Source organism: Bombyx mandarina, chromosome 01 (genome assembly GCF_030267445.1).
Source record: "Bombyx mandarina strain Sakado chromosome 01, ASM3026744v2".
NCBI classification, from domain to species: Eukaryota; Metazoa; Arthropoda; class Insecta; order Lepidoptera; family Bombycidae; genus Bombyx; species Bombyx mandarina.
Genome location: NC_143208.1, coordinates 15,157,006 through 15,170,242, shown reverse-complemented (window position 1 = coordinate 15,170,242; position 13,237 = coordinate 15,157,006). Strand labels below are relative to the sequence as shown.

The window sequence follows — 13,237 nt, the reverse complement described above, 5'->3', positions numbered from 1 at the left end:
CTGAGCCTTTGCTCGCCCACGTGTCCTGGTGAAACTGGAAAGGCCTTCGGGCCACTAGTAAACTTTCAATCATAAAAAAAAAAAAAAAAAAAAAAAAAAAAATATTTAAATCTAAAACTGTTGCAGAGTAAGGGCGTTGGGGTTATTAATGCAGCTGCAACTGGAATGGGTCTGCTGACGAACAAAGGTCCCCAGCCATGGCATCCAGCCAGTGACGATATCAAGGCTATATGCAGACGGGCTTCTGATTACTGCAAGGTATTTTGGTAGTTGCTGGGACTCTTGTTTTCTAAATCATTGTTCGATCCTGTGCATGTCATTTGTGGACGCTCTAAGAGGAACAAGGTGCGCTTCAAGAAAAAAGTTACAAAAAAACAAAAATATGTTGGTAATAAATCAAAAACTCTCTATAGTGTGAAAAATCAAAATTGCATGAAAGAGTTTAGGAGTGAGTCAACTAACTTATCCTTTTCCCAGTCCCAAACGCATTAAGCATACTCCTCTAATAGCACTAATGATAAAAAATATATATATCTTGAGATGCACAGATATCGACCGGGTAGACACCATATTGCCGCCATTTTGAAGTCTAAGTCTAAATGTTACGATAGAGGTAGGTACCCTTTAATCATGATCTGCTTCGCATTAAAATATATTATAGTCTAAGTTAAAAAGTAATTAAACACATTAAGGAATTCTGCGAATTTGATTTTTTGGGCAAATGTTTATTTAAAAGTAATTGGTGTCGGTTCTTAGTATTTAACGCCTGAATGCTGCACTGAACACTTCATTGAACTTCAATTTGCTTGTCCGTTCTAAGTACTTCGTAACTAAACAGGAAAAGGGGATCCTTTAAAATAATCAATTAAGAGTAGCATTCGATTTACATATTTTTGTCTCTTTATTCTTACGAGTAAAATCCAAGAATTAGTGAAATGTTTAAACGACTATATAGTATAAAATTCGCAATAAAACCTCAGAATATGGAACTTAACAGAAGTTTTAATGAAATTACGTAACAGGAAAATATGTTGAATAATTTATGGGACGTGTGAATTTTAAGTTATTCGACATAAAAGGAACGCTGCTAAATTTATAACTTTTTCTATTTTTTTCCGTGAATACAGACAACTTTAATGGCTATCATTATCTATCTATCTATCACCTATTTTCGGTAGGCAGTGGCTTGGCTCTGCCCCTGACATTGCTAAAGTCCATAGGCGACAACATAGTACAAAACAAAGGAGCAGCCATTGTGTCACTAAAGAAATTCAGAGAACAAATGCACAAAAACAAATGTCTTTTCGACATAATATATATATAGTATGACTGCCTTCGATGACTCATTTGTTTCTATCGATAATGGCGTTATCCCCGCGCAACATGCTCACCGCCCTAGCCCGGCTGTGTTTTATGACCCAAACTGCAGCGACAAAATAACTCTACTATAGAGATGAATTTGATGCAGAATATATTTATAATATAAAATAATACATAATATCAAAATGTTCGCTCTATAATTTATAAAATAAATAAAACTCTAAAGAAATAACCAATCAATTTCTCAGATCTCTTTTATTAAATTGTGTAATATCTTTATAGGAACGTAAGGTGGAACTGGCTCGCTTGGCGACCTGGTTTACATTGAACCAGCCTGGAATAGACACAAACATTTGTGGTTTCTTCAACCTGGATCAGCTGTACGACACTGTCGAGGTTATGGATACAGGACTCTCTGAGCATGAGTCTAGGATCCTGAGTCAAGTGCAAGCGAGGTCGGTAAACTACGATATTAGGACCCCTTTCATAATATTCCGGTTATGGCCAACTTGATGAAATAGTCTTGTTTTAGATTTAAAACAATGAATATTTTATTATCTGGTTTTTTGACCGTGTAGCTGTGAAATGGGTTCTAAAATTAAATCATTTCGCTTAACTGACGGTTCCGTGTGACCATTTATTTCATATTGTTCTAGCATAACGACGCTTGAATAAAATTGAAACGACAATTTAAAAATTACAGGTTCTTCGACAAAGATACATTACATTGGGACAACGTCGAGCTGCCGTTGTATAAAAACAAACTTAATGAATTATCAAAGAAATGATTTTCCTTATGTGTTGTTTAGATATTTTGTTTGTATCTTTTTTGATTTTTAATTTTAACAATAGCTTATATTCCACCTTATTATTTAGAATTGTATGCTTAGTGCTTTGAATATTTAAAAATACTGAATGTGTGAAAAACCTACGTATTTTGAAATTTGAAAATAAATTGCTTGATTCTTATGTAATAGCTATTAATAGATTGTTTCCCTATAGACCTATGAATTGCTAAAAAAATTAGTAACAAACACTTATATTACGTGAATGACATTAATGCACTTTAAGATCTGTCTCAGAGTTTTAGAAATGTAGAAGTAGTACTTAATTGAACTTACTAGGAACGTTCTTTAAATTACATAAAATAAATGTGATTCCAACCAATGTTTATTTTTTCATTTACAATATTTTATTTTATACTAAACAGATTTATATTTTCATACTAGTTAATAAGTTATAATAACAATTCTACTAATTAATATTAAAAATATATTCGCAACGTCACCAACTCCATAGGAGGGAAGTTAGCGAGTGTGTAGTGAAGTAAGGGCATTCCTTCACTGGTTCCAACTAAATTTGTTTTATAAACAGCTTTCACGCTACGCAGAATTTTATCGACGGAAAATCTGCTATCACCATTACAATTTAACGGAGCTATGTTCTCGATTCGACAAGAAGAACTTTGTCGATGCAGTGTCAGTAATGCGGTGTTAATAGTATGATGTTGCGAAACACTCGGATGCAAAATAACCCTGTAATTGATTACGGTGACGTCACAAGGGAAAGACGTTTTAATAAGTGGTAAAAAACCATAATAACTCAGGTACGTATTGTTTTTATCGATAAAAAATAGATCTAGAACATTGTTTAGAGAATTCGAAAGGTACAAAGCTGTAGAACTAGGTAGGTTCAACAGCTTCACGTTTGGCGGTTGATTATACGGAGCATCATTGAGGCCTTCGAGAATCACAAAATGCCGCTGGTAAGTCGCGCTGTTATCTGCCAGTCCTTCATTGGTACCTCGGCCATCATCAAAAAGCACACGGCGGTCTAACATGATGACTAACTGACCTTCTTGTAATGCCGTTACTCCTTGTGCATGATCGGTGACAACAGTCAATCGGCTTCTACGGTCTTGTAAGTACGCCAAACTTGTCATAGGATACATGTTCGACTCCACGCGCCTACTAATATTCAAAGCACGTGCTGTGTACTGGAAGCCGTTATTATCAGTGAATATCTGAGGAGGATTGCCGTTGGATATATCGGTTTGTATTGTTAAAAATAATTCTAATTCTCTATTGTTTGGGGATACATCGTAGTCGACTTTGCTTTCAACGTACATCGCTTTGGACAGAGCACTTCCAACCAGATTAAAGATTTTTGTCTTGTGTGCTAGAAAACGTCCAAAAATAGAATTCAGCTCCGTAGTAATTTGTCCTGTTATAATCAAAACGATCTTCTTTTTAATGCCGATTCTATACGGCATCAAAACATCATGTAAAGGTTTTGAAACATTCGTGTTAAACAAAAACATCCCAGAATTTAAATTTGAGCCCCTGAACGCACCGTAGTCTAATATAATATTTTTTTCAATATTCGTTTCTTTTTCAAATACAATCTTCAAGAAGCCAGTGATTTCATCAAAAGTGAGCCTTTGTTTATGGTTCTCCAATTGTATGTCACCTGTTTGTAAAGGTTGAACGCTGAATGGAAATATTGTGGGCTCACTAGGAATATTTTCAACAACACAAGCAGAACAATATAAAACAGCTGCATTTAATGTTCCGTCGTATGTTTCTTTAATTTGAAATAGTTCCAGCGTCATTGGAGGCACAATTACCGCAAATACAATCTTGAAAAATCTTTTAGAAATTCTTATTACGTTTTCCGATGAATATTTCCAAACCGGATTGATTTGAATAGTTACGTCTTTTTTCGAATGGTCTACAATTCTTATAGTAGAATACCTTGTGAGTAATTCTACTATTTCAGTTCTTTCGTGGTTCATCGAATTGAAGATATAGATTTGATCTCCAGGCGAAACAGTTTTAAATATTGACATAAACTCGCCATCTCTAAATACGTATTTTTGAAGATACGATTTTGTTTCTCCGGACTTCGTGCTTAGAAAACTAACAGAAATCTCTTGGATGAACCAGCAGTCTTTTACTGTTGTCAGAATGAGGTGATGAACGTATTTAATTTTATTAGCCGTTAGTGTACCGGTTTGTATATTTCGATCCATTAATCGGGCGACGTTCTCTCGCGCTTTTATCAAGCGTTCAATAAGGCTTGACGTGTCATATTCTCGGAAGACATTTAAGTTAACAGCAAAAGAAAACAACATTTCCGTTGTACGTAAAGTCGACTGCAAGCGTCGCAGCAAAATCTTTGTATACGGTCTCGTAGTGTAAAAGCCCGTCCAATAAGCAGGACTACCCGAGCTCAAGTCAGCAAAGTTGAGAAAATCTCCTTGCAGTGATGGAAAAGAGTGAACTTCTTTGAAAATGCTGCGAAAATAGTCTTTGGGCGTGCCAAACACAATAGTCGCTTTGTAAATTTCACGATTGTAATTAACAAAATCTGCCAGTTTCTGATAATTGTTATACTGATAGTCAAACTCAGTTTGTGATTCATATCGAAAGTATCCACCAAGTGGCGCGATAATTACGTTATGAGATGTAAGCGTCCCTGTTTTAGAATACTGTTCTAGTAACAACTCCGCTTTTTCTTTAACATTGTATGGGTTTATATCGATGTTCTTGTTTACGTTTGCGAAATTAAATTCATTCTCACAAATCGCTTTATTAGGACCGCATGCCTTGAAGCCGGCTGAATTAAATGGTAAATAATGCGTGAGGACCGAATTTTTTCCATATTTTTCATTGCCCATTTTGAAAAGAGCATCGTTCAGAGGACTACCTGTATTTTTATCTGTGTCCCAATTTTGTTGCCATACAAAATTGCTAATTTGATATTCGGCAAAGTACTGCTCCCAGGCATAGTGAAGGTTTGTTATAACTATCTGAGAAATGTCTGAAGCCGACAAAATATATGGAAAAGTTGGGCTATGAGTAACGGTATTAGTCATCCATCCGACTTTTGGTGAATAATTGAGATGATATTTTAACCATTGATGACCTGTTCATGAAAGAAATGCTTGTTAATATGATACATTTTCAAATATTCGAATTAAAATCGAAATTGTATCACCTTCTGTAAACTGGTGCAATAGGCCGAACAAATTAGTTGTCGCTTCATCTGTTTCCACCCATCCTCCTGTGGTAATTTCTAGTCTTCCCGATTTGACTAATTTACGAAAAGCCTATTGAAACGCAAACATAACTAAGAAAAAGGTTAAATACGTATGTATATAAGTATGTTGAGCACTGTTATTAATTTCTTACCGATCTACTTTTATGCGAAGTTGTCATCCACCAACGACTTAAATGGGAAATTTCATTCCAAGCAAAAGTGAGATTACTATAAAATTGTAATTTTTTCACTATGTTTGAGATTATTTTGTTCACCGAATCATCAAAATACTGCTTGAATGTTTTTTTCCAAATTGTATCAACGTGCGTTCTTGGGACTAGTATAACCTGTCGAAATTATTTCATAATATTAAGTTTCTCATTAATTCATCATTTTTAATTGTAAACATAGAGCATGCGAACTTTGGTGAGAACTTTCTTAGAGCAGAAACTATTACCCAAACAACTCACAAAATGACGGAAGAGTGACCGTCTCGCCTGTTTTTGTCGCTATGGGACAGCTTTACTGATGGTAGGACCTCTTGGGAGTCTGCACGGGTAGGTACACGGTAGGTACCACCACCCCGCCTATTTCCGCCGTGAAGCAGTAATGCGTTTCGGTTCGAAGGGTGGGGTAGCCGTTGTAACTATACTGAGATCTTAGAACTTATATCTCGAGGTGGGTGGCGCATTTACGTTGTAGATGTCTATGGGCTCCAGTAACCAATTAACACTAAGTGGGCTGTGAGCTCGTCCATCCATCTAAGCAATAAATAAAAAAGCTGTTAAGCAATATTTTTCTGAAACCGCAACGTCACGCGAAAACAGGTGACACGAGACGCGCCACTCGTGATTTTTCGAGATCATTAGATTCCGTATTGCGTGAAAAACTTTTCAAAATTTATAATTTCGAATTTTGTGCTATAGAATTCAATATCACCATATCCATCTCCATCGACTATATTTTTAAGCAATTGTCTGTTTACATCACAACGACTTACTTTTAGTGACGGCCATTTTGGATTACGCATTAAGGATTCATAACGGCTTTCAAAAATATGATTCCAGTAGGTTTTTTTTGTCATCCATTTTGGCTGCAATCATTTGGAAACAATTTAATGTAGGTATTGCTAATAAAAACTTGGTTACATTTTAACTATAGAGAACGGAACCTACCTCAATTTCGAATTCCAGAAATTTTTCTTGTGCATCTATGTCAGTATTTGTTTCTCTCACTAGATGGCAAACGTACGGATTAGTCGTTGCGTTATAAATATAGCTCGATTTGATAGGTATTCGTTCTATCAAAAAATCTCTATCAGTATCTGCATCCATTTCTATATTAAATGGTACATTAGCGTCTGCAGTGAGGCCAGGAGAAACATCGGTATCCAATTTATGTACGAAAATTTTTTGTACTAAAAACTCAGTTTCGTTGTGATATTGTACGTTTTCTGGAATTATTATTGTATTTGCTATATCATTTGATTGGATACCATTTTTTTCGTTAGGCGTCTCATGTTCGTCAATAGAGGGGAAAAACTTTGAAGCTGATTTGTCCAAATTTGATTCGTTTTTTTGGTCTGGTGTGTTGTTAACACTTGGTTGTGGGAGAGTTTTGTTATGAAGCGTATTCCGTGCTTGCCGAACGTCGTTGTGGAAAAGACTTTCGCTTTTTCCAATGTTCATTCTAGTTCCCGACTTGCTTCTGCCACTTTCCACTCCAGACAGAATAGTTGATATCTTTGGTCGTATTTTTTTATGTAACATCGCGTTCATTTGAATGTAAGCCGGGAATGCGTCGTTCTCGTTTATTTTAAATGAAGAATTTTTCCATAAAATCTGTGACGAACTATCACTGAAAGGCCTGTGAACCATTTTCGAGTGGTCTCGAACAATCTTGCGTAGAGCTAGAAACATTTGAAGTTCATATAATTTATGTTTAAGATACTAATTCCACTAAGTCGGTGACGAAAGAATGACTTACTTTTTTCATAACCGAAGATCTGAATTTGTAAGCCCAATATTATTGTAAAAACAAGGTAATGCTGTTTGAAACAACGGATCATGGTTGAAGTCGACGAAGAACTGGAAAACGCTGTCAATTGAATGTGGATTGTTTGAAAACTACACCAAAATGTTGTTTCCTTTTGTGTCACCATTACAATTGTAGGCATTGTATTATGGATGTAGCAAGTAATAGTCACCGGTGTTTGCTTGAAAATATATTGCCATGTCAATTGAATGAAAATTATTTTTCTTAGCAAATATAAGTGTCATCTATGATATAGTTAATAACGTAATCAAGTTTATGTATTGATACTACTAAAAGCATGAGTTGAGTGCTCGAAATTTCAGGATGTGAATATCAGAAGCTATCTAAGAGGCGATTTTGTCGTACTCCCACTAATTTGTCAAAGCAATTAATCTTCTGTAGTTGTAATCAGAAACCACATGTGTTATACTAGTTAGATTTCCTAGAAATTATAGGACCTTCAGCAATTAGAACTAAGCCGTTGTCAAGAAACTAGATTTTTCTGATTCATAGTACATTTATGTGTTTACAAACTCTAATTTTATATTGCCGGCGTACAATTTTCGTATATTTCGAATATGTACATTAAGGGAACGATATATTGGTGCATTGTTCAATAATTGGGAATGAATGTAGTTTATGAATAATAGATATCTAAAATTTGAATAATATGGACGTCATCCGTTGTAAAGTGATTATCAAGTCAAACAGGATTGTGATTTTAGAATAGTTCGTCTTAAGCGAAGCCACGTTTCAAAAGGTCAGATTTAAAGCAAATTCTAATATTAAGTCTCAAGCTCATGTTTTAAATTTAGTGCCAAAAATTTAGCTTCCTTTCAAGATCCACTATTTGGAAATCGCCGAGCATAGTATAATAGCGCACGCGTATAAATAAAATGCGAAGTTAGCCAACAACCCCCTTGCCAACATTCTAATAAAATTGGGGTGTATTCGTATTATTGATCTCCAACAAACACCGATTCCCCTTAGGTACCGGCGCTCCCAGCTGTGTAGATTTTATATTTTTTGAAAAATAATTGCAGTGACACAGTATATCAGTTACTTCAAATGATGGTAAGTAGAACGGGATAAGTAATTGCTTTTTCTATATGTTTATTATGAATTAATGTTTGTTTACTTGATCAATCTTAGCCAGAAACGTTGCTTCCCGCGGTTTCCTAAGTTACGATAAGAACAATTAATCAAATATGTATGATCTTAATACTGTTTGTTGACAAAACAACTAAACACATACTAATATTTATTAGTTATGTGTTCTTTTTCTATCAAATGCAAGTATAAAGTGTGTATTTATTTTGATTTTCTAAGGATTCTTGCGCCATGAGTACCTCTGGTCTCTTAGAATGGGAGTTTTCTTTGCCGGCTGATCAAATAATTTCCCATGGATGGTACCACGGAGCGTTGAGCCGGACCGCTGCCGAGAGCTTGTTGCAGAAAGACAGGGAGTTCCTGGTGAGGGATTCGTCATCGCAACCGGATAACTATGTGCTGAGCTGCCGTTCTAATGGACAGCATTTACATTTCGTCATACAACGAGTAAGTAATTTTGAATCTTCATCGTGGCCTAAAGAATAAAACGCTCGGTGTATTGAGCGATGACTAGTGATGACTAGCAATTATGTTGTAATTAGTTGTAGTTCTATTTTTTTGGGTTCGATTTTTCTGGATTTTCCCTAGGTTTTTCGTTCAATGTCGATTGTCGAATTTAACACCAGCACAGTCGCATCGCTCAATACACCGAGCGTTTTTCCCCATCGGGCATTACCCGAAATACGGAGCTGGTCGGACATAGCCCGCGCTGGTAGGTACTACGATTCTACCTATTTCTGCAAAAAAGCAGTGATGCGTTCCGATTTAAAGAATGGCTCAGAAGACCCAACTTTGATAGTGGATAAAACAGTGATATTTGTGGGGTCTGGTAACCACTTAACACCAAGTGGATCGTAGTCTTTCATGTAGATAATTTATACAATAAAAAAAATAGATGAAAAGACGTCAATAAAAGTGGTTTTTTTTTCATAATATTTAATTTATTTTTATTAGCGTTAATACCTAGGTATTAAGGACCGAATACTGAATTACTAGGTGTATTCAAGATTAATTTTCGTTTCAGATCGTTGTTCACCCAGAAACTGTTTACGAGAGATACCAATACCAATTCGAAGATGAAGCTTATGATACTGTTGCCGATCTCATTACTTCATACGTTGGTTCAGGAAAACCCATATCTGCCGCATCTGGTGCCAGAATACAGTATCCAGCCAACCGAATGATGCCGCTGACTAATTATATACAAGGCGACGACATTAATTCCGTAATTTCACCGGTAGGCGACGGAGCGCTTTATGGTAACTCTTATAGTCTGTACAGTCATTTCGCTGCGAAACCTGGAATGCAATTGCGAGTGCCTTTTAAGAAACAACGTTCACATTCTCTGACTCCTATAGATATAGGACAGCACGTCGCTCAAGGCAAAAGCGCTAGCGCCGATGGCGTCATACTAAACCAAACAAATAAACACACCAAGACACTCTCCGGCGATTCCAACTCTAGCTCTGGTACATGGGATACCAACTTGCCTACAAGTCCACCAGCCAAGCCCGCTAGATATGACGGTCCAAAGGCTGATGATCGAAGACTCGAACTCCAACGAATTTACCAAGTATCGGGGTCCGATTCGGGAAACGGATCCGGAGACTCTACTCAAAGTTCTGCTCATGGAGATCCAAATAAATCAAGAATCGATTCAGATTACAACTTGATTACACCCACCAATAAACAGCAATTCGACTATGATCTTACTGAAGCAAAACTACTTCAATCGGACAACTTGGACTATGTGGTGGAATCAAGGATAAATTTGGGAAGTTTTCAATCCATGATAATACCTACGGGTCTTACGAAGCCACTAGAATCTGAAACCTTACACGCAATCAAACTACTCTTGAGAACATCCGGACCCCGCATCCTAGCAATTCATTTGACGAAAGTCGATTTGTACTTCTTATTCGATGATGCTATTCAAATTGAAGGGTTAGATAAAACTGCGTCTGGTTTGGAACTATGTTTTTTACCGCAAGGACGACCATTGCGAATGGACGTGATTGAAAGGTAAGAAGTGATAAGACTAGTCTTGCCATAAATACTGTTACAAGGAAAACATCGTTTATTTTCTATTACATGAAATATTGAGTACTGAGTTAGTTTATATATTAATATAAAAGCATTCGCAAATAACTCGAAACTCATTCAAAATTATCTCTAGTGTCCTTAAAACAATCCTTCAAATGTTGTGGTCAATTATCAATTGGAACACACTTTTTCATAATAGAAAAATATGCATTAATCTTATGGATTTTCAAGGGCATCCAAATTATTTTGAGATTTGAAACATGCTGTACTATCTCAAAGAGTCCATAAAATATAATCAAGTGGAAATAGGAACCAGTGCGGTTAATGCGTATTTTTTAATTTCTCGATCGTGTAAAAGTTAACTCTAAAAAGAAAAGTGCGATGGAGTTGGAACGTTTGCCTACGTTTGCCGTTGGGACGCTGTTTCAACTCCATACAAATTTGAGTTAACTTTTACGCGGTAGAGAAGTTAAGAAACTCGCACTAAGCACACAGACAACGGTTAGTTTTCAATTTTCATTGAGTCAGAAATGTTCCTTTCCAACCAACCATTAGTGGGTGAATCGAGTTTTATGCCCTGGTTCTAACTTTTATTAAACGGGCCATTCTAGGTTCTGAAAAATGGTGTTGTTGAGAGGTCTAGCCTACTCCTCAAGAATTGTATCTTGTACCAGGTGTTTCTAACTAATTCAATAAGTTTTTCACAAAATGTTATCCATTCGTCTATAAATCCAACACTGAAGCTGGATAATGCCCACGTTGTATCTTACTGATCAATTAAGAAGCTACTCGAAATTTAGAAATATTATTTTCTTTTTGTTGTAACAGAATTTATAGCCACACTGTGTATGTAACTTAAGATGTTATAATGAAAAAGTTTAATTGTTTAGGTACTTACATTTATATTGATTGTTCTATTTTCAGAATTGAGACCTTTCGACTTCTTATTGCTGTAACGGTATTGACATGTCAAACAGATCGGCAGCGCGCAGATACACTAAATGATTGGATCGTACTGGCTATTGAAACGAAAACTGCTTTAGGCAATCTGTATGGATTTTCAGCTATAATGTTCGGACTGTGTATGCCTCAGGTAGACATTTTACGAGTACACACAAGTAGAAAGATTTAATAATAAAAAAACTGAATGTTGATTCAATGTTTTAGGTGGAATGTTTAGAGAACGCTTGGAATATTCTGAGAAGAATTTACACTGATAACGCATTTATGTTTGAAGCCAAGCTACGACCTAGTTTCAAAAGTATGAACGAGGGGACTAATCCTTTACCTCCGAATACGACTACCCCATACATACTCCCTCCAGTTCTATGCTTCCATTTGTTTGGTAAATAGATGATGTTTAATGTGATATTGAAACTTGGGGAATATATTTGAGAGTAGATATTGATGTCTGACATTAAATTACTGTTTTAGATGGCGACGGCGGTTCGTTGATTCAACAGGACGACACGTTTCCAGGAAGTTTGATGAACAGTATTGAATTCGATTTCAATGCGACTGCAGCGCATCTCGAAGCCGCCCGACAATTTCCTAGTCAAATAGATATGTTCAAACGGAACTCTAGGACTGTCGTACAAGAAATGTCTTCTTTGGGACCCACTTTAGATCCTAGATTATTGGAACTTTTCCGGACCGAGTTTCATATTAATTTTTTATGGGGTGAAAGAGGAGCTCTCACAACTCCGAATCAAAGATTCGCGAGGCTCACCGACATCCTGACTGCGATGGCCAACAAGCTGGCCAGCCAACCATCTGGAGTTGATGATATTGTGTAATTTTGGATATAACGTTTTGCAACACTACGACTTCCTCTGTAAGATTGTGACCATATCAACGATATTCATTTAAGTGCGACATTATATTGGACGAATCTTTTTTTTTGTTTAGCTGGTGCAGCTATAGCTGTTGTGGAATTTAGCGAAGCCGAAAAAAATCTTTTTATACATGTTTAAGCTATAATACATTTTATAAAATAATGTGAAGGAATTGTAACTTTAAACAAATAACTGCCAATGTAACATTTAAAGTGCAAATTTTAGGCAAGCTAGATGTCATGTAATATTTAAAACTAGTTTATAAACTGTATGTTAAACAAGTAGCTGTAATTTTAGTTTCAACTTTAGCTAATACGTATTTATCTTTGTTATACATTTATAAAATTATCGTAATAAATGCAATATTATTGTATTCAAATTTTATTACAGAAACCTTTAAAATCCTAACGATAACTTAGGGAAAATCATATTTTGTACTATTTCTTCCAAAAACGCTTACAGGACACGTTGCTGATGAATGAGTAAGTATGATCGTTGTTGGAAATTGATGAAATAAAAATATATAAAATATTTATCTATGCAAAGATATTCAAGGTCAGTTGTAGTATGTAATTCGCGCGAAAGCGACTGCTAACGACGAAATACATTTTGATCAATGAATAGTTTAATCTCTGTAAATTAAATGACCAGCTTTAATTTAAAAAAAATCGCATAAAAACATAAAAAATATACACTATGAATTTTTCAATTCTCCGGCTCTTAGATATGGATCTGCTGAATATTCGAGTTATTTTTTATAGTTCACAATTTTGTTTTCTTTTGCCTTTTGCTCTTACTTTACTGAATCTTCATCACTAAGCACATATCCTACTATTAATAAAAGTTGTTTTTAA

At 35.7% G+C, this 13,237-nt stretch overlaps 3 protein-coding genes across 4 annotated transcripts in view; 2 read left to right on the top strand and 1 right to left on the bottom strand.

Annotated features, from left to right (window-relative positions):
- The window catches only part of LOC149503592 (uncharacterized), a 31,193-nt gene extending 28,706 nt beyond the window's left edge, over positions 1-2,487 (top strand). Inside the window, exons 5-7 of one of the 2 annotated variants that reach the window (XM_089730855.1) lie at positions 127-258; positions 1,603-1,775; positions 2,024-2,487. In XM_089730855.1, coding sequence (XP_089586981.1) covers positions 127-258; positions 1,603-1,775; positions 2,024-2,108 — 390 coding nt within the window. In that variant the 3' untranslated portion in view covers positions 2,109-2,487. Of the gene's footprint in view, positions 1-126; positions 259-1,602; positions 1,776-1,976 lie in introns of both variants that reach the window. The other variant, XM_089730857.1, reaches the window with a different exon arrangement.
- LOC149503591 (alpha-mannosidase 2) lies at positions 2,133-7,429 on the bottom strand. The gene is made up of 6 exons (XM_089730859.1): positions 7,348-7,429; positions 6,537-7,270; positions 6,362-6,454; positions 5,514-5,708; positions 5,320-5,431; positions 2,133-5,247 (listed from the first exon to the last, which is right to left on the bottom strand). Exons 1-6 carry the CDS (start codon positions 7,427-7,429, stop codon positions 2,585-2,587), a joined length of 3,879 nt encoding a protein of 1,292 aa, XP_089586985.1. The 3' UTR covers positions 2,133-2,584.
- On the top strand, positions 7,199-12,756 carry LOC149503590 (SH2 domain-containing protein 3C). The gene is made up of 6 exons (XM_089730852.1): positions 7,199-8,469; positions 8,725-8,952; positions 9,530-10,527; positions 11,473-11,641; positions 11,716-11,893; positions 11,983-12,756. Exons 1-6 carry the CDS (start codon positions 8,464-8,466, stop codon positions 12,342-12,344), a joined length of 1,941 nt encoding a protein of 646 aa, XP_089586978.1. The 5' UTR covers positions 7,199-8,463; the 3' UTR covers positions 12,345-12,756.
- Positions 12,757-13,237: the final 481 nt, after the last annotated feature.